This window comes from Glycine max, chromosome 15 (genome assembly GCF_000004515.6).
Source record: "Glycine max cultivar Williams 82 chromosome 15, Glycine_max_v4.0, whole genome shotgun sequence".
Classification (NCBI taxonomy): Eukaryota; Viridiplantae; Streptophyta; class Magnoliopsida; order Fabales; family Fabaceae; genus Glycine; species Glycine max.
This window is the reverse complement of record NC_038251.2, coordinates 33,048,188-33,072,083: the sequence shown is the minus strand read 5'-3', so window position 1 is coordinate 33,072,083 and position 23,896 is coordinate 33,048,188. Positions and strand designations below refer to the sequence as shown.

Here is a 23,896-nt window from a genome sequence, read left to right as displayed (position 1 = left end):
AAAAGATTTGTGACGTTTTAAATAAAATTCAACCCCCTTCTTTATAGTGATATAAAATTTGTGAATATTTTCTTAGGTAAGAAATTCACGTGACAATCAAACAGAAGCTTTCATGGTTTTCACGGTTTGGAGTACATGTGTCGACCTGTATGGCATGGGTTGTGATGTAATGTTTCATAAATATTTAGTTCGGAATCATAATTATAATTATTATTATGATTATTACATTAACGAGTTTTGTTCTTCCTAAATTTTAATTTAGATATTTAAAAATTATAGTAAATATATACCTTAATTAAAATAATTATTGACCATTATACTTGTGTCCTTAATTTTGGGAAAACTCTGACGTAAGTTTAATACTCATGTTATTTTAAAAAAAAATTCAATTTAAACTTAAAATTATGTTACATAGATACCTTAATAATAATTATTAACGAAATTAAATTTGCGTCCTTTATTTTTGGGAAACTTACACGTTTATTACTCAAATTCATATTTATATTAGGGTAGATACTTATTTTTTACTTTGACTTTGTTAGGTGCTGATTGATACACTACAAAATAATAATTTTTAGTGGCTGTTTCTAAACCGTCAGAAATGATGTAATTATTGGCAAATTCTTTAACCGTGAGAGCTGGAGTTCTATATTTTAAATGTCGCACATGCTATGCTATGGACAAACATGAAAGGAGAAAGTAAAAAAAAAAAAAAAAAATAAAAAAAAAAAAAATATATATATATATATATATATATATATATATATATAATTTATCAGCAACATAGTCTATAATAAAAACAATTGTCATAGTATATTTTTATCTTAAATTTTTTCATAATCAAATGTAATTGTTTAAATATTTTATTAATAATGTAATATAATAATTTTTTATAAATAAGTTGTTAAACAATTTTTTTTTAATTTTTAATTAAATTTAATAACATAAACAAATTAATTATATTTAATAATATAATTATATTAAAAATAATTATATTAAAAAATTTAAATTTTAAATAAAAATATTAACTTTAAATTTAAAAATATGTTAAGTAAATTAAATAATAAAATAAAAATAATTATATTTAATAATATCATTTTATTTAAAAAAATTAAAAAATTAAATTATAAAATTTAACTTAATAAATAAATAATTTTAAAACCAATTAAAAAAATTATATAATATAATATTTATATTTTATAATATTTTAAATTAAAAAAAAATGAAGAAGTGTATTTACCGAAAAAAAAACCACATATTCGAGGTTCCCTTTCTCTTCTTTGAACTCCATGGAACCCCCTCTACTCTGCCGCCGTCGGGGTTGGTTCTGGCCATCATAGGCCTTGTTTACACAATTTAAACCTATGAAATCTCTCATCCCGTCAACCGCTAACAAAGCCCCAAGAAAATTTCTCCAATCAAAGCTTTTCCGGAGCCCTACCTGCGCCCTTGGGACTAAAGCTTTTTTCGTGTCAATCGCAACAAAACCTCACTAGGTACTTTACTGGTGCCATCTATGTTCTGAATCTCGTCAAGTGCAGAGCAAGGGCGGTGATGTTGCATTATTTGTTCATCGTGGAACGAAGCTTTTGGGTGGTGATGAGATTCAAAGGGATTCGAATGGTTCATGCATAGCTTCAGCGGTTTATTCCCTCTCGGTACTGTTTCTAAAATTCGATTAGGGTTTTACTTCCCCCAATATCTGATTCATTGACGAAACACTCTTTCTCTGCTAAATTAATATGTCTATTATTACATTTTGATTTAGGGATGGATCCAGGCAATTATTTTATACGTTGAATTTATTCAGAAAAAATCTCTGATTTTTTTTTATCCAATTTCCCATTCTTAAATTAATAGATAATTATTGTTTGGTTATTTTAGTTGAATGGATATGTTGGTTGAATGGGCAGCGTAAAAAGGCTCCAACTCCAGAGGTAAATAATAAACAAGGTGATGTGTAAATAATATTGCCTACGTATTGTTCTCTTCCACTCTTATGTAATGCAAGCTTGACTGAGATAAGCACCATATAGACATAATTGTGAAGTCAAAAGTAAATAAGTATCTGAAATACTTCAAGAAGAGAGGTTTTGATTTTATTTAATTGTTAACTCTTCATTCTTTTCCATTTTTCACTTTGTTTTTATTAATATTGTATTTGTTTATATTTTCAATTTATTTCAGAGAATAAAGAGCTTTGAGAAAAATGAAATTGAGGCCACAAAGGCATTGATCAGTTTTTATGTTTTGCTTGCCTTTAATCTTTGTATGCCTTGGATTACCCAAATTTAATTATGTCCAGTTTTTGTGTGTTCTCAACTTCTTATCTTGTCTTGCAAAATAGCATTCCAAAGTAGCATCACTTAGAAATTTTTATTGTATGGTATTGATCGTTTTCATTTTCTAATCCTTAACATTTGCCCTTCAATGAAATCAAGCACTTATTGGCAGGCCGAAAAGATGATTTCACATAGGGAAGAGATCTTTTCCCACCCCAAAGGAACCTGGTCTGTCACAGAGTAGGAAGAAAAGCTTGCTGTAAAAGCATCCAAGGTACAAATATTGTTTCATCTTGCTAAAATGATTTCTCAAATTACTTTAAATCAGTCTATCAAGTTTTGCTTTTTAGCTCTGCTATGAATAACTGAGTGAATGTTTTTGCAATGTTCCAGACTCATGTTTGAAGCTTTAATGCAGCTTCTCAGTTTATATTGAGAGTGACATTGAAGCTTTAATGCAGCTTCTCAGTTTTGTGTGTATTATTTGGAATTATTGTATTTCCTTTATGTTTTTGTATCAAGGTTAATCTCTTCAATTCTCATTTTTAATAATCTTTGTCTTTTCCCCCTTTTTAGGTGCACTCGACACACCAATGGGAAGCCAAATATCTATTCTTGTGAGGGAGCAACCATAAGCGGTTTATACTGTAAGTACTAACTACTAATCCTTTTTGTTGTAGTGATTTTGATAACTAGAATGGGCTTAACTTGTTAAAGTGACTCTAGAATGTTAGATTATCAAAACAATAGAAATTGCTAGGTGACGTTTAGCTTAGATAATATGAATAAGTTACTTATCCTTATATTTATCCTTACCTAGAAAAATAGAACTAAGTTAGCTATCTTTTTTATTTATATTTATCTGTAAAAATAGGAATAAATTTTGAGTGAGTTAATTCAAATTTGAAAGTTTTTGTTGATATAGCAAGTTAAAGAAGTTAGAAGTTAGACCCTCCATTGCTTGAACCGGCAAACCAAATGTGATATATGGGGGAAGTATTTTTTTACTCTCTTGAGTTGGCAGAGCGCATAACGCATGATAAAATAAAATAAAATATATGAGCCTGTTCTTACATCCAAAGGAAAATAAATCTAATTCTTTTTTCGTTGTTAGGTATAAAGCTACTACTTATGGGGTCGGTGGATGATCAAATTGACTTCATAATGGGTGATTTCTTCCTCTTGACACATAAATTAAAGGTACTTCATAAGCTATCATAAGTTGCACCCCTTCAAACAGATAGTAGAAAAAGACTGATTCAATTTTCTAAATCATTTTTGCACTCTGCTGCAGGTTTAATTGTAAGATTGAGGAAGAATGAAAAAGTGACTTGACAGGTGTAAGGTGGTTCATGCAATGAGATACTAATTAAGTGACAATATGTTTTTTTAAACTGTTGTACATTAAAAATGGATCTATTATGAATTATATAGTATTTGTTTTAAATAAAATAATAGGAGATATAATAAATAAAAATATATATAATATTGGAAAAATAAACTTTGTGGCGGTTTCAAAACCGCTAGAAAATGAAAAATGCTAAAAATATAAACCCACGACAAACTTTTTGACGAATTTACCAGTGCTCAACTTAAAGTCGCCACAAATAATTTCTGACAATGGTACTCTTGATGGTCAATCCAGACCGTTGGAAATGCAATTTGTGGTGATTTTTAACCATTAGAAATCATTTTTTTAATGTCACAAATTGTAATTCTTTTTGTAGTGATAATTAGATCCTTAAAGATAAAAAATTAAAATTTTGTTATCAAATTTGTAAAAACTGCGACAAATAAGTCATATTATTAATTTTCTCTCTTAATTGAAATTGTCATGCCTATGTGACACATTTGGTGATGACACGACAGTTGATGATTGTCATGTGTCATTTACGTGATTGACACCTATCAAAAGGTTAACCTTTTGATTTTGTATATAAACTTAACAATTTGTTGTCATTTTAGTTCATGGTTATTGATAGTTTGGTCTTTGAACTTAACTATGTATTGTCATTTTGATCCATGAAAGCATTTTTTGAATTTTTAATTAAGTGTCACATTACATATAAATTGTTAGTATAATGATAATAAAGTTTATTTGCTTATAGTGATAACGATTATTTATGGTGATAAAAATTAAATAAAAAATAATCGTCAAAGGATAGAAATAAGAAATATTTTATTTTATATTTAAAAATTTTGTTAATTTATTTATGAAGTTAAAATTCTAACAAATAATGTTACAACAGGGACACACAACATTATAGCTTGAATAAAAATAAATAAACATATCAAAATTAAATTCATTTTTTATAAGAATCAAATTTAAAATGTGTATCATGTAAATATTAAGATACTAATAAATAATTTATTTTTAAAAGTCGGTATATTTATTTAATTAAAGAGAAAATTAAGATACAAAGAGATACAAAATGAATCATTTTATTCGACTATAATTTACGACGAAATTAGATATCTTCATTTTTTTTCACCTTTTATTGTATTTTCTTTTATCTTGTATACTCTAACATGACTAATATAATGGTTGAATTATATTTTATTCTCAATTTTGTAGATTATATATAGTGTATACTCTAACCAGACAGACAACAACTACTTTTTATTGAGAATATAATGAGTGAACTATATTTATGCTCAATTTTGTAGGTAGTATATTTTTTAACTTATGATGAGTCATGTCCTATAATATTCTATTGTTGAACAACAATGAGAAAAGTACAAAAGAGTATGTAAGAAAATAGTTGTAACGCTTTTATTTTTCATTTCCTCTTATACTTAATCGTTATAATGGGTCAAGTTTTTTTTAATTGTGTTTTCGTCATTAACATTATTTCATAAAATAGATTAATTAATTAATCCAACATTCTACACACGTTAATAGCATATAAGATAATAACTTAATTTGGGTAGAATATCTAGTTTAAAAGCTTATAGAATCTTGTTAGTAATGTCCTAGGCTTAACACTTACTATTCTAATGTAATTATTTGATGGATGACTATCCAAAGAGGAAGAGTTTGGCTTGGGTGGGCTCAACATAGATGGATCAATCATTAGAGCAAGAAGTAAGAGATTTCAAAAAAAGTTTGACGATAGACTACATCTTCTCATCGAGGACAGAAAAGAAGTAAAACTCACAAATTTTAGCTAACTTTTAAAATAGGATTTATTTTCGTTTTAATTGTTTTTTGGGCCTATTTTTTTAACTTGTAATGTGTTGTCACCACCTTTTATTGTTATTTTTTTATTATTATTTTTAAGTCTTTTAATTATTAGATTAGTTAGTGGGCCTTGAATCCAATTAAAGGTTATTAGTAGGAGGTATAATAAACACTTTGTTGACAATTTTTGACGAAATTTCATATTAGACACGATTAAGAGGGTGTCTCTCGTGGTTCTTGTGTGAAATCTTAGGTTCTTATAAAAAAAATTCTTTGTAGCGAATCATCCTCAACTTATTAATCTTTCAATATTGTGGTGTTATTCTTTCCATCTCCTTTTCTAACTCCGCTTTTTTCCTTTTTTTATTTTTCTCAATTTTAGAGATCCCTAAATAGATTCCCAAGTTTGTTGATGCTAAAAATTGGATCCACAAATTAGGGTTCCATCATCACTCACAAATTAGTTTCATGTTTATAGTATAATTTAAATGACAAAATTGCATAAAGAATAAAAGTGAGAAAATATGATAATGTCTACGTTAATAGTTTTGCACAACATGAGACTTAATTGAAAATAAAAAAAGTGCTTTTCAGGAACTAAAATGACAGTACATGTTAAGTTCATGAACCAAAATATCAGTAAATGGTTAAGTTTAAGGACTAAAATGACAATAAATTATTAAAATTAGAGACCAAATCGAAAAGTAAATTTTTTGACACATGATAATCACATAAATACCACGTGACTACTATGTGGATGACATATGACATCTATAAGTTATCACATTGATAAGTTTCATATTTTAATTATTTTTGGGATTAAAATGTTAGCACTTATCTTTCGATTGCAATAGTTTTCTTATAAACTTCCTTTAAATCTAGTTGTTGTACATTTACTAATATATTTTTTTTTTAATATGGAAGATTCGTTTATGATTCTGTAGGTTTTGATGGTTATTTGTTGGATCCAGAAACCAAGTTAGAAGGAAGGGCAGAATGATTATTTTTCCAAGATTTTGGACAACCATTCGCCTAGTCTAGCAATCAGCTTGCCAGGGCTAATCAAGTTTCTTTAGGCCTAAGCAACCAACTCGCCTGGGTGAGTGAGTACCTTTAGCATTAAGAAACCAACTCGTCTTTGGAAGCTTCTTCTCTTTTTCTATAAAAAGACATGTAAAGGAAGGCAATGATACACACAACAAAAGAAGAAACGAGAGGAAACACGCAACAAGGAAGAAGGAGTAAGAAAGTGGAGCTCGAGCGCTGCGGAGTTGTGACCATGGATCATATCCTTCATCATTTCTCATGTTAATCTTGTGATCTACGTAATGATCGGTTAGTTTCTCCAAAGGATTGGATGTAATCTTCGTACCCTTATGTATCGTATTTGATATTTTATATATGTATGGATATTTTCTACTCATTACTGGTGATTTCATTATGTTCGTAATGCTTGATTCTATTTGATCACTAGTTTCATGATAATGGATTTTAGGTTCGACTAGAAAGTACTTTTAGAATTTGAACAGAATGAATTTACTCTCTACGTCACACTGCTAGGAATAGAGCATAACATGTTGATTGCAAATAGCACGAGATCATAAATGATTGTAATGCTGGGATATTTATTTCATATGCGAGAGATCGATATTCGATAAATATTCTTAGGATTTTCAAGTGTGAGGGATCGATTCGAGGTAATTTAATGTGTGCATTAGTAATGTTAGAAATGATTTATATATGTTAATCTTATTATGATACTGAGGGTATGGACGATGAAATTCAATCCTACGTTTTTCTTGAATTAATTAAATTTGTTATTATTATTTTCATAATTTTACATATTTCTGATACACTAAATTTCGTTACTTCATTACTTTAGTTATTTTTTGAGAGTTGGTCAAATCTATGATATTTCAATTGAATTTATACATAACTATTAAACTGATAATCTTTATTAATAACTCAAGCCCTTATGGAGATGATCTTTTTTTATAAGTATAAGTAAGTATAATCATTTAAGTTAATGAAGAAAATTAATGGTATGACTAATTTGTCACACTTTTTTATAAATTTAATGATAAAATTTTAAATTTTTATATTTCATAAATCTAACTGTTAGTGTCTAACAAATGCAAAGACAAAAATGAATATTTACCTATATATTATCTTAAAATTGAATTGAAAAATGGGAGAATTCGGCTAACTTCTAATTCTCTATTTTTAACCTAATTTCTAATTCTTTATTTTTGTACATATTATTTTACGTCACAATAAGTTAAGAAAGGTTAGTATTCATTTATAGTGAGGTGGATTCACGGTTAAAAAATGACTTTTTTGTTATATTTTTTCCATTAAAAGTTTATGCATATTTTATTTATTGTCTTCTTTTTGCAGTTACGATTTGAATTTCTGGAGCAAGCTCTTTGAGAATAAAGGTTATATTTGTTCTTCATTTTATGATTCCTAATTTCTAATTTTTTTTTTCTATTTGTGTATATACTATTTTGGGTGATTTCCAATGTTTTATATCTTTACGGAAATTAATTACCTAATTTAAATGTCTTAACAATCGTTTAGAAATCAATCATATATATTTTTTTTTACATGAGAAAGTTATAGCTGTATGTGATTATTTTGATTGGTTTAACCTGTACATAATATTTAGTCTTTTATTTATCTTCTAAATGAATTATACATAAAAAAATTCTAAATAATTAAGGAGAGGGTTACAACTAATAAAATAATTTTTTATTGCAGTCAAATAATAAACCCCGTAATATGAAAAAAAATTATATTTTAAGAATTTGATTTCTCCTATTTATTATTTCATCAGAGAATATGCAAAAACTCATCTTAATTTAAGAAGCTATCAAATAATTAACGCTAAATTTGCAATATTTGAATATGATATAAATGATTTTATTAGGAGGCATGTTGGTTGATTCTTTTTTTTTTTCATTCGAAATAAGTCATTATAGTCTACGATTTATATCAATATTTATTTATATCACCATTCCACCAAAGAAATAAATTATTTATATCACTATCTTCTTAATTTTGAATTTTAATAAATTAGTATAAATTATGAAAATCAAACAGAATATACTATTTTAAATTAAATCTTTTAAATCTTTTAAATCAAACCAAATGGAATAAGTCTGAATTAAAATGAATCCTTTAATCAATCAATAAAAATGAATCTTTTAACTTAATAACGTAAAATGAAATAATAACGTATAATGAATCCGTTTATTAAAACCAAAACGAAATCCGTCAATCAATTAAATTAAAAAATAACGCATGTTGATAGTGCGTTTTCTGCTATTGGTCCCAAGAATATGGTGTAAAGATGTTTAATTTCGACGATACTGGCATGTTAATGGTTTCGCAGTATCGTTGAAATGAGTATTTCTTATCATGTTTTTTTTTTTTTTTTTACTTTTGTTCTTTTTCTATTTTTTATTTTTGATTTTATTTTTTCCTTTTGTAGAGCAACAATCACCTTTTATGTCCATCTCATGCAATTGAAAACCAAAGGAAAAAATAAAATAAAAATAAGGAATAAAAAAACTAGCTAGAAAATGAACAAAAGTAAAAAACATGATAAAAAAACTCACGTCAACAATGTCAAATCATTATTAACATGTCTCTATTGCCAAAATTAATATCTTTGCACCATATTCCTGTGATCAATAACAGAAAATGCACTATTATTGAACTATCCTGACACCAAAAACAATATATATATATATATATATATATATATATATATATATATATATATATATATATATATATATATATATATTATTTTGTAAAGAAGTTGGCTGCAATAATTTAAAATCTTTTAATTGAATATCCAATTAAAAATATTTAAAATAAAAATATTATTTTGCAAGAAATTTTCGGATTTGAATTATATGAGTAATTAAAATGAGATAATCAATTTAAATAAAATCGATGGTTTTTGAAATTCTGTTTATTAATATAATTGATCAGTTTAATTAATATGTTTATCATGTATTTAAAATTCTGAAAAAAAGTATTTAAAATTTTAGTTTAATATTGTTAGTGAAAAAAATATTCACCATCTCCACATTTCAAATGGTGACTTTTGCCCACTTATTATAAATTCCGCAATTCTGAAAATGATTATTGAATGAACCATCATAACCTATTGAGCATGCTCGTAGCTCTGTCAAAGGAACAACCCAGCAGAAGGAGGGTTTTAAATAAAGGTCGCTCATTTGTTTTCTCTCAAATATTCAAAATGAATCATTAATTGCTTCGTTTTTTTTCTTTTTAATGTCAAGGCAGATCCTACATTCATTAGTAACATTTGTTTTTTTTCCGTATGTTGTGTTAGTTTAATTCTCTTTAACATAAAGGCAACCCCTACATTTTTGTTTTAGTTTTTGTTGTGTTTTTTTCCTATGTATTTATTGGTATATTTGTTTTTATTTGCTGAGGCGTGTGTTATGATTGCAATAGCGGCAAAAGAAGTTTAAATATGGCGGATTTTCTATTATATATTGGTCACGATAATACGATACAAAGATGTTGATTTTGGCTATAACATTATTGAGGTGATTTTGTTTTTTTTTTATCATGTTTTATTATTTTGCTCTTTTTCTATTTTTTTATTACTTATTTCTTCTTTTTTCCCCTTTAGTTTTCAATTGTAGGTGGTGGACATAGAAGGTGATAGTGCCTCTACGGAGGGGAAGAAAGATGGTCGTGTATTTTGAAGGAAAAAAAAATAAATTCTTTCACTTATTGGGTGGTTCAACTTTATACACGAGAATGTGTACAAAGACATTGATTGTGGCGAAAGAGACATGATATTGGCTTGACATTGTTGAAATGATTTATTTTTACCATGTTTTCTACTTTTGCTCCTTTTCTATTTTCTTATTCCTTATTTTTTTTCCCTTTAGTTTTCAGGTGGAGGACTTAGAAGGTGATTGTGCCTCTATGAACAGGGAAAGAAAGATAATTGCATGTTTTGAGAAAAAAAAAGAACTTTTTTCACTTATTAGGTGTTTCAACTTCATACAATATTAAGAAATTCAGTGTTTACAAACATTATATATTTACTTTAATTGGATAATCAATTAAAAAACTTTTTTTTTTTTTGCAAATAAGTAGTCTGCAACAATTTAATTTTTCCTTTAGTTTTTAACTGTAGATGGTGGACATAGAAGATGATTATGTCTCTACGAACAGGAAAAGATATATGGTTGTATGTTTTGTAAAAAAAAGAGTATTTTTTCACTTATTAGATGGTTTAACTTTATACAATATTAAACAATTTAGTGCTTACAAATATTTTTATTTACTTTAACTGCATAATCAATTAAAAAAATACCATTTTGCAAATAAATAGTCTGCAAATTTTTAAAATCTTTGGTTTAGGACAATAATTATATTTACTCTTTTATTTTCTGTTACATAATTTATCCGATTAATATGTTCTGGACATTTGAATTTTAAATCTTTTTGAGTGAATTTTTCATAAAGTGTTAAACATATTGTGTTTTGAAAATAAAATTATTATTCATTTTAAAAATAATTTATTCTTATAACATGTTTTATTTTTGGAAATAATATATTTTAATAACGAATTTCTTTTCATCTAATTAATTGAACATCTTAGTAATTAAAACCAATCAATTGACTAAAAATTATTTGATATTCAACTTTGCGAACATGTTTTGATCTATATAAATCTAAAGACATATTTTTTTATTATAAATAATTGAACAACACAAATTGTTTAATTATTTATATTTCAATAAATATAAATTAATTCCAATCAATTTATATTAATTTTAAAAACTATATAAGCTTCAATGAAAATATATTATTATAAAGAAATCAATATAAATTATTTAAATTTTCATAAATGCACACTCTGCACTAAAATATAAGTAAAAACCAAAATATTTACAGTAATTAAGAAAAAAAGATAACATCATTTAATTTTGATAATTTCAATAACAAAAATAATTTATTTTCTAAAGTACTCTATATATTTAATTGCATAGGAAAAAAAGGAGAGAAAATTGTTGGAGATAAATCTTTAGTTAAATAAAAATATTTTGGATATAGTATCAGGAAAAATTTAGTTAAAATTTGCTTATTTAGTTCATCACGCATATTTTTTTTTATCTAATTATTTCACTGGGAATTTTTTTTTTAGAATTAGTATAAATTATTTTAAATTATAATTGAAGATTATATTTTTATACGAGTCATTATATTTATATATTTAACTAAAACATTACAAATTTGTTTTTGTTGTTGTTGGCGTTATAATTATCAACACTCAAATTTTAAATATTGAAGGTCTATGTAATAATAATATTTTAAAAATAAATTTTACTTCTCCTAAAATTATTGACATTATTAACGATACTAACTAAAAATATAATGATAATCACTTAAATTAATAGGAATTAGTGTTCCTAATCCTAGATTTACAAGTATTTATAACATGAGGATATATAAAGAAACAAGAAAATACAATGAGATAATAATATTTATTGGACATTTAATTTCAAAGACAATATTCGTTCTAGCCTATACTCAATAGTGTCATTCTAGATACATTTCTCATCATGCCTTTAAAGAACTACATTTCATCGCATTACAAGTCACCACAAGAGTTTAACATATAGATACATAAACATTATTAAAACTATGGATAAAATCTTTCACATAAGGACAACACAAGCCACACATGACACCTACTTCATAAACCACACAAGTTAAACAATTCACAAAAATGACACATGAAATATTATGTTGCTTACTCTTTTCTCATATGCATGTGGTACCAAAAAACATATGTGAAAGAAGCTCGGGAAGACATGTAGTAATGAACCACATGATTCCATTAATACACTTTCACTAAAATGACACTGTTGACGGTGCGTCAGGATTATTTAGTCTTGCAAGGATACTCCAACCCATGAGATCAACATGAGCTACCCAGAGATTTCAAATTGGATACCCCCCAAGGATAGAGTCATACTCCAACTCAATCATGTCCTCCTCGGTTAGGCTCGACCACATCATCCAACTTAAAACAATGCACTTTTATGATGCATGTCTCAAACATTCAAGCACAAGTGGTTCTATTGAATCTCACATCACACATAGTGACCCCATTCTCGTCCCACGTAGGCTAAGTAACTCAATTTCAAAATATCACACGGGCCCATCCTCGCCCCACATAGGCTAGGTCACCTGTCTCAATGGCATTTAACCATAACTCATAATAATATAGTGTTACCTGCTTCATATGAACCCGACCCACCTAAATATTTTCAAGACATTATCATGACATCACTTATTCACCATGTACACACAGATATTATACATTACAATTCACACTTTATAGATAAAGCAAAACATTCAATGGTTCCATAATACTCATAAATCACCATTCAAGTTATAACATCAACACATGTATTCAACATCATCATTCGATCAAGTCATGTACATCTTAATTCTATGCCACACATAAATTATAGCATCTACCTATGTATTATGATTGGTATAACATCCTTTATGTTTTGAGTATTACTTCTATAATTTTCTGTTGCGTGACCATGACTTCTCTAAGGTGTAACTGCTCTATCTATAGTTACACTAATCCTATAAATTTTCATTTCATCCTGTGTTAAAGCTGAGGAAATTGTCTACAACTTCTATGTTTACCTCAAATGCCAGTTCAATCGTCTACTATGCCTAAAATTAAGAAGAACACAAAATGATTGCATAATCCTAACAGGTTGACCTTTGCTTACTAATTGATCTAGATATAGAGTTCCAGAAGTCCAAATTAGGTGAAACCAAAACCATTAGTTATCTATAATCTAGGGCTAAATTTCTTATGAAGATACCTAAGCCTAATTTGGTCTGATTCATAGCTCGTTTTTCATATTAAATTCACGTTTTTGGTTACTCTATACACATCTAAGATAAGATATCTAGTTCCTGAGATAAAATACTTACAGCAACAACTAAAGAAGGAAATAACTTAAGAAGGATAGGAGAAAACACTCACTTGAGAAGCATGAAGACAAACTCCGACTAATCCACATGAACTTTGTGGCATCATCTACCACGATCTCCACAACTCTTATTCCTAAGTTTGGAAACTCTAAGGGAAAGATAAAAATATTAAACTATGAGGGGCTCCAGGCTTAATCCTATGCCCACTGTATTTTGTGGTGCTCCTAAGGTTTCATGGTGTCCTCTATATATTGGGGGAGAAAGGGGCTTGTGAAGTTATTTTGCCTTATGTGGGACTTAAAGTGTTTTTCATGATCAAGTGGTCTACTTCGTGATCAGTTTTCTCTAAGATAAAAACTGATTTTGGTTTCTAAGGTATATGAATGAATTGTAGCTTGTTCGTCAAGCTTTCCAATGGCGCACGCAACAGCTCAAACGAAAAAGTATAACTCAAGATACAACATGGTTTTTGTAGAGTTTTCATCATAAAACTAACCCTACTTTCTCAAGCATTCTAATATAAGAACTTAGTATAACACTTTTCTAACACCAAATATAATAACCACACCACTAACATAATTGTAAAACAACAACAACAAAGATTTTACAGATAGTATAACAAAAGAGTTCTAATAAGTATATTTCTAATACTTTGAAATTTGGGATGTTACAACTAATTGAAGTTTAAAGAAAAATAAGAAAATTCATAAAAGAGTTGTAGGAAAATAAATTTAACATTATAAAATATTATACATATAAAACAATACTCATAATTTTAACTGTTATTTTAATTTTTCCAACATTATATTTTAAATATTATAATTAATTATATCTTCAACCAACTATTTATATTGTAGAATAGTAATTAATAATTTTTAAAAAATTATTCTTTACAATACGTGATTGATATTTAGCACAATTTTTTAATTTATTTTTGTTCATAAATCTGAATTCAATTTTTTAATTAATATGGTTTATAATTGCTTGTATCAATTATGTTTTTATGGTTATGATTATGTTTTATAAAACACGGGCATCGACATTTAGCTACCCAATGAGAAAAAGCACGGGGATTAATGTAATTACTGTCCATGCAAATAAGGGTTTGGGTACAGATTTTTCTTAAAATGAAACTATATGATTATATATAATACCCGGATCTTAGTTATTATACTAAGAAATGTTTATATATATATATATATATATATATATATATATATATATATATGTTGCTACAAATATTCATGAATATTTGTTAAAATATGAGTGACAAATAAAACTTAAAACAAATACTTTTTAAACATATGTTTATACTAAAAAAGTTATAGCCTATATAATAAAAATAAATAATTTGAAATATATATTTCTACTGAAAAGAAATTAGAAAAATTTACCTTATATCTAATTAAGAGTATTTAATTAAAGTTAAAATGTGGGTAATCGCACGTACGAGTTACCTTGGTACTCGTCCCCACTAGAGTAACAAGTGGATATCTATTAAACTATCTTCAATTTGTAGAGGGTTTTACTCGGTATTCATATGTACATATTTTTTTTTATCATCTCTACTCGCTTCTATAAAATAAATACACAAATAATGACCATAAATATTCTTGTTCTAAAAAAATTTTACACACAAAAATAATCAAATTTGGGTTCTCCCACAAGTTCAATTTGTTCTATATAAATTATTTCTGTCATTTAATTTAAGGGAACAATTTTAATTTAGGACAAAAAATAACAAATATTTATTGTCATGGAAAAATAGATTTTAGTTGGACAATTGAGACCTGTGTATACATATACAAATATTTTGATAAAGGTCATATTTTTTTAAGACACTTAAATAAATTAAAATGATACAAGTTATGTGTAAATATAAAATTATTTGCTAACAAATGATTTTTTAAACTAAAAAATACATATGAAATACATTAAAAAATTTATGATAATATGAAAATTTACAAATTATAAATTTAACGTCCCCTACCTGATACGGGTTATTATACTAGTAAACTAAAATAAAGAAATTAAATCTGCCACCAATAAATAATAAACAAATAAAGAAATCAAAACTCCGTCGTCTAACGAGACTATCAATTTCAAAGAACCTCCAATCAGAGGGTTTCCATTTTTCGCTTCTATTTCGGCTTAAGGTTGCAAATGGTTGAGCAATGACAAGTGATAACCAGCTAAGACACTCAAAAGAAGAAAGGGAACAACTCTTGTCTTGCTGAGTCTCACAGAGTGGATAAAATGGAAAGTAATTGTCGTTAAGAATTAATAGTTTTGCATTAAATTCCCCAAACTGAAAACGGAAGTTTCAACAGGAATCCCCATCTTGCATCCGCATCAAACTCTGTTTAGAGCGAAACATTGGTAAAAAAATGACGTTTGGAAGCAGCTAAACATGATGCATAACTGAATTTTGATAATCCAAAAGCATATGGCAGAGCTCTGACGGTGAACCAAACCAGCTGAGTCTATTCCTTCAAACTTTTTGGGGCAGGAGAATGTCGTGGAGGAACATTGTTGCAGTCTTAGTGTTATACCTGATAGTCCCCATTTATTTACTCTACCATATGTAATAGTCTAAGGAATCCAATGTAATAAAATAGAAACTTAAATAAAATTTCTTATAATTTTGTTATCAAGTCTTCAAAACAATCAAGTGGACATTTTTATAAAATTCTTATATTATCAGTATTAGAAAAAAATACCTATATGTTATTGTTTTATATGGAAACTTGATGACAAAGAATATGATCTAAGATTTATTATAAAAATGTCAATAAAAGCTTCACTTGGTGAGAGGTGATGAAGATGAAATTTCAGTTAAAACCGTACCACTACTGAAGATCTTTATTCGTTAAGATCATTCATTTTGCGCAACCTTCTTGTATGAACAGTGAAGCAAAAGAAAACTTTTCCAGACAATGAAAGATTTTGATATCGAGGGCACGCAACCCCTCTTTCCAAAATCAGATTCAGCCGTGTGCTAGTCCAATAAAAACAACTAATAGAAAAGAGATCTATAAATATTAAAAATCTACATTGTTATTCTAGAATATACAATGCATCTTCACAGAATATTTGCAAAGGCTAGATCACTTCAAAGGAGAACTCGACAATTCTAAGATGCTTCTTCAATAAGACCTGACATTATAAAACAAAATGATAAAGATTGTTCATGTAGTGGTAACCGATCCATCAATCTTGAAACACCAGCACAGACCATAAATAAGCACAAAGCAAAATGTTCAACAATGGATATTGGAACATTTGACACAAGTTTTACAGAAGCATACCTTGAAAAAATTAACTTCATTCGATGAGAAGAGGTAGAGCAGAATGGATTGGAGATGGATTTAGATCTGATAAGAGTCAGAGTAAAAATAAGGCATCAGAATAAGCAATCAATCAACATTATTCTATGTGGAAAAGGCAGAAGATAAGTACATACTTCCAGATTCATTTTGGAGCCAATCTTGGGTGCATATCAAAGCCTCTCGCGTGTCCGGGTTTAGTGAACTACGAGAAGAATCTAGCACTCTGCCCCCAGTGCTAAATGCCAATTCTGGCGCCAGAGTTGACATTGGAGTCCCAAGAACATCACGTGCCATCATAGACAAAATTGGGTACCTTGGCATGTGGACTTTCCACCAGTTCAATATGTTAAAATCGGAATTGCGTGGAAAGATTGGTTCTTCTAAGTACTTGTCTAAGTCTGATATGATAGACTGACTCTGTGATGTCTCATGAAGGAATCTGTCAAAGCCTTTTAGCCTATCTCTGGAACCACAAGTACTAGGTAAACTGCTGCCAGGCAAGGCTGAGCCTTGATCAATCATAGTTGAACAGATAGAATACGCATTAAAAAGTTCTTTGATACCATCAGAAACTTCCTTGATACGCTCCAGAGCAGTGCTGCCATAAATTAGAGAGTAGTAGTACTCGACCAACTTCATTTTAAACCTAGGATCTAGGACTGCGGCTACAGCTAAAGCTAAACTGCACTTGCTCCAGTACCTGTCAAATTTAGCCTTCATCTTCAAAGCCATGGGACTAAGAAAATCATCTGAACTTCTGCACCAGTCAATTAATTGCATATGGACATCACAAATCTCAGGGAAGTATATATTCGCTGTAGGAAATTTGTTGCCTGAAAATACATTCGTAATTTCAACTAAAAGTTTTAAGTAGCCAGTAACAGAACTAGCCCATTCCCACTCTTCGTCAGTTAGACTTGCTGAATAGGAGGGATCGTGTTCTTGGAAGAGAGAAAAGGCACTCCTGTATTCTAGTGCAGTTTCAAGCATGAGATATGTAGACTTCCACTGAACTGGAAAATCAAGAAATAAGAACTTTTGAGTGTTAATCCTAGCACGTTGAACAATTTCATTAAATTTTCCTTGCACTACTTGTGAACTTCTAATATATCTGATGCTCTCTCGAATCTTTTGGATCACCTCATGTAATGCATCCATGGCATCTTGAGCAATGGAATTTACGAGATGTGCTGCAGAGCGTACATCAAGTAATTGCCGAGTACTTAAAAAAGGCCTTTTCTCGGAAACTCGCTCCTTGATTCTAAGAGTGATGTCATCATCGATGGAACAATCATCAAGTGTCACGGCAAAAAGCTTGTGGTCAATATCCCATTCATTGAGACATTTGATAATCACTTCTGGAAGTAAGTCTTCAGTATGAGAAGAATCAAGTGTGACGAAGTTAAGGATTTTCTTTTGTAATGTCCATTCCTCATCAATATAATGAGCAGATAAACACAAATACAAGGAATTTTCTGTTGAAGACCACATTTCAATAGATAGATTAATCCTACCATGTAGTCTGTTTATCATATCAAACACTTTCTCTTTCTCCCTCCTGTAGATATCGATACAAGAAATCTCTACATCACTGTTTGGCATGAACTCAAAGAGAGGCTGGAGGTTCTTCACAAAGACCTTGAATCCTACTTGTTCAACCAAGCTCAGTGGGTATCCATGTAATATGGTCATGCGCGCAAGATCAAGTTGACTCCTTTCCTGATCAAATTTACTACTTCCAAAGTTAATGATTTCATCTTTCTTATGCTCTGGTTCAAACTTGATGATTGTTGGCTTTATATATTCTTCTTTCCTCTGACCTTCATCAAATCCAATGTTTGCTAGGCTGATGGTATTATCTTTTTTCCTTCTCTTTGCTGCAAGTAGTTGAGACACGTCAAAGTTTGATCTTTTCAGACACCGCATCAAGTGATTTCTCAGATGAGTAGTTCCACTGTTACTTGATCCACTAAGTTTCTTGTTACAATGCACACAAACAGCATAGCAGATGTCCGCCTTTCTAATCCTTTCAAAGTGATTCCAGACAACAGATGTCAGCCTTTTAGGTTTCTTAGTACCTGAATCATTTGATATTTCCATTGCATAGGCTTCAGATTATCAACACCCTGCACATTGCACAAAACTAAGTGATAAGTCATCACCCCAAAAATCACAGGACAAAAAAAAATGGCAACTTAAAATTTGTTAATTAGCAAAGCATCTCAGGATGGCTGGGTACAGTGTTGTTAAATAGCCACTATGGCCCTGCCATGGCGGAATGGCTGGTGGATTTATTGTCAACCGCCATAGGCAATTTTGAAGGGAGGCCCACTATAAGGCACCATGGTATGTTTATACAGCGGGTGATAACACGGGTTGGGTAGAATAAAATCAGAAGTTGATGCCAGTCCACCCTCCTCGGAATATAGGACGACTCAATGCGCAAGGCTCCCACCAAGAGGAGTTTGGGGAGGGTAAATATACACAATCTTACCCTGCAAGCAAACTGTTTCTAGGTTTGAACTTATGACCTCTAAGTCATGAGACAGCAACTTTACCGCTGTGCCAAGGCTCACCCTCACTCTTCCATGAATGAGACAAAGAACTAAGGGATCAACCATAGCTTTTGATAAACTCACTCAATCCTTGCAAATACAAACTGGCAAGATCACAAGACCTTAAAATCCCAAACCAGTTATGTTCCATACTGCAAGGTTTTAAGTTGCAAACCACATCACATGATACAGCTCAATCATCTCGATTGCGGTTATTAGAGCCGCATCAGGCTGTGATCGCGAACCACATCAGCCGCAATTGGCCTACATGAGTCCACAACACAACTGTGACGATCACAATTACAGCTGCAATTTAAAACCCTGCTCAAATTAAAGACATAACCACGAGCATAGATCAGAACCTATAACATGGCTTGACTCACACTAACTTAACCTTATATACACATCAAAACCACGGTTAACTGAAGGAAATAAAATAAAGTAAAAGGAAAAATAGGGCATGCCTGAAATTTAAAACCATGGACTGTCACAATTTTGTCATCCATAAAGAACAAGACCCTCTAAATAAAAGCATTTTTTTTTTGGGCAATTTAGATAACAAATTGAACTGTTCAAATAACACAATTGCGAGTTCAAAGAAATGGGAAAAGCAAGAAAGTTGAATTGAAGAGAGAGAGAGTCTTACTAGGAGAGAGAGTGTGGTGGTTGCGGTGTTTGAGTCCGATCGGAGGGTCCGGCATAAAATGATAGGGTTTGGAGAGAAGGGAAAGGAGGAGAGAGAGAACCCGATGGATGATGATGCGTGTTTGGACTTGGATTGGATCCGATTCCGATAGGTATACGCAAAATGGGTGTTGGTGATGAAAGAGAAGAGAGAAACGGGTGGGTGGGTTACAATTTCCGGTTTGGTTGATTCTGTGTTTCGGGTTGGGTTGATGGTTTTGGTTTATTGGGTTCGGAAATGTTGCTGTTGTTGAATTGAACGTATGGAATGGAATTGGACTATTGCACCCTTGGGTAAAGGAAAAAGCAAACCATAAAGGGAAAAAAAATTTAATGACAATAATACCAAAATTTATATTTATTTTTCCTAACGCGTAGACTTCAATTTAGGAAGGAAAGCATAAAAGTAATATTTGTTGATTAAAAAATTAATAATCAAAATTAAAATAAATAATATATACACGAATAATGTATAAAAAATTACATTATTGTTCAATTACTATTGACCATGATGTTTTACCGTTTACATAGTATTGCAAAATATGTGGGCATGTTTGCAAATGCTAGAACAATGTTGCAAGAGAAAATCACTATCATTCTTCAATCCTCATATTGGCCATACCTACTTAATACATTAATTAGCAAAATATGTAGTATATTTTCTTTTTCAATTTAGTTTTATTTTAATTTTATGTAACTTTACGGGATAAGGATGGAGAGAGAAAGGGTTAGATAGAGAGAGAGAGCAAGAAGGTGGGATGCATAGTGGTGGTGATGGTGGACACAAAAAGGGCAGGCGGAATAGTAGGGAAGTTACAACCTACTTCTTTCAAGGTTTCTGAAAGAGTATTTAGTGGAGGAATTATGAAAGGTATTTATTCGGTGGTGTTACAACCTACCTGACGACGGGACGGCGAAAGAAAATAAAAAAGGTGTCTTTTAAAAAAAGAAAATGAGTGGGAGTCGCCACCAACGTTTATTTAAAGAAAACGTTGAAAAATCAAAAAGAGGTCTGCGAATTTTGAAAATAAGGGTTCGGAAGTTGTTTACGCATAGGGAAGGTATTAGCACCCCACACACCAGTCATAAAGGACGACAACCTTTAATCGAGTGTGTACAACGTGACTTCAAAATTATTTATTTTCCCAACAGCGGTGAATTACTTTTATTACATTATTTTATTTTTTTTTATTTTTTTCGAGTCTACAAGGGTGTTACCCTTGCTCCTACGTATCCTAAGGTGCGATGAGAAAATTAAACCTACGTAGTTCTTTAAGTTTGAATGCTTGTGTGTTAAATTGATTTTATGTTTTTGAAAGATTTATTTTAATTGCGAACAAAGAGTCATTAAGGAATTGGACCTTGAAACGATGTTTTAAATTTTGAAAAGCGGAGAGAACCGTTAAGACGTTGGACCTTGAAGCGATCTCAAGTGATATTTGATAAAAAAGAAGTTTGGTTTTTAAATTGATTTCCTTTTCATTTATTCGTGTTTATTAATTTCTAGTCTCACAAAAGAAAATAAAACAATTTCATGACATTGGTGATCGACTAGAATGAAGCCTTACAAATAAAATAAAATTACCAACGAAGAAGGGAATAAGATGAATACATACATAATGTCAGAGAGGACCCTTAAGGGTACATGGATTATATTCAACTCTTAAGAAAATAAAAGAAAAAGAAGAAAAAACTAACTGACTGTTGCACAGTGTACAAGGCTAGCAAGAGAAACGGTGTAGGAAATGATCCACGATTGCGATTCGGTAGCGCCTTGGCTTTGCTTTTTCCTTTTTTCTTCCTCTTCCTTTGTTTTTTCTTCCTCCACGGATTTTCTGAACCCCTAAACCCCTCCCCCAACATGACTATTTATAGGAAAAGGCCATTTGGGGCAAGGGAAGCTCACCCAGGCAAGCCAATTACTTATGGCTGAAGGAATTAGCTCGCCCAGGCGAGTTGGAGCTCGCCTAAGTGAGCTGGTTGCTTAGGCCTAAAGGCATCTCATGGCCCAGGCGAGCTAGATGCTAGCCTGGGCGAGCTTAGGTCCAGAAAAGTCCACAAAATGATCATTTGGCCCCCTTTCCCTTGTATCTTTTTGTTTTCTTGATCAAAACCCGTAGTGATCCCTGGCTTTGCGCTGTAACTTGTGCCAAACACCATAATTCAACCGGCAATGATCAAAACATCACAGGTGAATGATAAAACATCATACTCGGATGAAATTAGGGTCTGACAGTTGCCCCTCTTTACTTATCTTTTATTAAAAATAAAAGATAAGCAAAGCTAACGATACTAGTTTCATTCGAGCGACCCGGCTATTAAACCAGATGCCAGAGAAAACAAAAAAGTGAATCCGAAAAAGCAAAAAAAAAAAAACATTGTGGTCCTATAACATCAAACATAGGACCTTGAAGTCCTACAAAACATAAAATGGAGGACATTGGAGTCTTATAGCATAAGAGCATAAGACATTTGAAGTTTTTGAAAGCATAGAAACAGAGGACGTTGAGTCCTATGAAAGATAAAGACAAGACATTGAGTCCTATGAAAGCAAAAAAAAAATGTTGAAGTCTTTGAAAAAACGTAAAACAAAAGACATTGAAGTCTTTGAAAGTGTAAAAGACCAAAGACATTGAAATCTTTGAAAGCATAAAAGAGAAGACATTGAAGTCTTGTAAAGCGTAAAAGACAATAGATGTTGAAGTCTTGCAAATGTAATAGACAGAAGATCTTGAAGTCTTAAAAAATGTAAAAGACAGAAGACATTGAAGTCTTTGAAAGCGTCAAAGATAGAAGACATTGAAGTCCTTGAAAGCGTAAAAGACAAAAGACATTGAAGTTTTTGAAAGTGTAAAAGATAGAAGACATTGAAGTCCTTGAATGCGTAAAAGGCAGAAGACATTGAAGTCTTTGAAAGCATAAAAGATATAAGACATTGAAAGTGTAAAAGATAAAAGTCATTGAAGTCTTATAAATCATAAAGCAGAAGACATTAAAGTCTTGTGAAACATAAAGACAAAGGACGTTGAGTCCTATGACAACATAAAGACAGATGATGTGTTGAGTCCCATGGAAACATAAAGATAGAGGACGTTGAGTCTTATGAAATACATAAAGATAAAGTGATCAAGGTCGTATCTGAATCAAATAAACATTAAAAATGTAGTACCTAGGAAGTGATCCTAGGTCGTTTCTCAACGAGCAATGGTTAACCAACGTTCATAATAGATAGTGATAAAATAGTAACGAATTGGAGGGGGGGGGTTGTTTGTTTTTGTAATTTAAACAAAAAGCAAATTTTAATTAGAAAATAACTGAATTAAAACATGTTGTTTCCCCTTGATTCACAAGCAAGTCTCTTATCCTAGGTTACAAGGATTTATCCCTAACCAGTTCAACCACTTAATCCAACCCTAAATTAAATTACTAAGCAAAAATTAATATAAGGCTGTCATTATGTGATTAAGCAACACATACACCAATTAATCATGAACGAAACTGATCATTAAGCATGAACGGAAATTAAGCCCAGAGACAATTAATCAAGCACTAAGCATGCATGGATTAATAGCAACAAATACAGAGTAATTGGTGAAGAGGAAAAACTGATCAGAATTCAATAGTAATAACAAAACCTCAAAGAGAGTTGTGCTTGATCCTCAAGAGAAAACAACGTTGGAGACTTAGCCTTCCGTTAATCAGCAGAAAACGAAATTGTAGATTGAAGCAAAAACGAAATTGTAGAAAATGAATTTTATTCTACGTGAACAGTGTGCATGAACAGTAAAAACTGGAATTCTAAAACCCTAGAATTATTCTCCTCTACCAAAACTCCCAAAA

General features: G+C 30.2%; 1 protein-coding gene and 1 long non-coding RNA gene across 8 annotated transcripts; one reads left to right on the top strand and one right to left on the bottom strand.

Annotated features, from left to right (window-relative positions):
- Nucleotides 1-1,209: 1,209 nt before the first annotated feature.
- On the top strand, nucleotides 1,210-3,711 carry LOC100784994 (uncharacterized). Its single transcript, XR_418467.4, has 5 exons — nucleotides 1,210-1,658; nucleotides 1,885-2,556; nucleotides 2,859-2,929; nucleotides 3,397-3,482; nucleotides 3,577-3,711. It is a non-coding gene; the product is annotated as an uncharacterized lncRNA (long non-coding RNA).
- A 12,794-nt stretch (nucleotides 3,712-16,505) lies between these two features.
- LOC106796315 (zinc finger BED domain-containing protein RICESLEEPER 1) lies at nucleotides 16,506-20,371 on the bottom strand. 7 transcript variants are annotated; one of them, XM_041009637.1, is made up of 5 exons: nucleotides 20,019-20,323; nucleotides 19,057-19,693; nucleotides 16,952-18,943; nucleotides 16,797-16,862; nucleotides 16,506-16,644 (listed from the first exon to the last, which is right to left on the bottom strand). In XM_041009637.1, the coding sequence occupies exons 3-4, from the start codon at nucleotides 18,915-18,917 to the stop codon at nucleotides 16,813-16,815; spliced, it is 2,016 nt and encodes a 671-aa protein (XP_040865571.1). In that variant the 5' UTR covers nucleotides 18,918-18,943; nucleotides 19,057-19,693; nucleotides 20,019-20,323; the 3' UTR covers nucleotides 16,506-16,644; nucleotides 16,797-16,812. The 7 variants fall into 7 exon arrangements, with proteins under 7 accessions (XP_040865571.1, XP_040865573.1, XP_014623657.1 ...); XM_041009639.1 differs by having other exon boundaries at nucleotides 19,312-19,693; XM_014768171.3 differs by having other exon boundaries at nucleotides 19,376-19,693.
- Nucleotides 20,372-23,896: the final 3,525 nt, after the last annotated feature.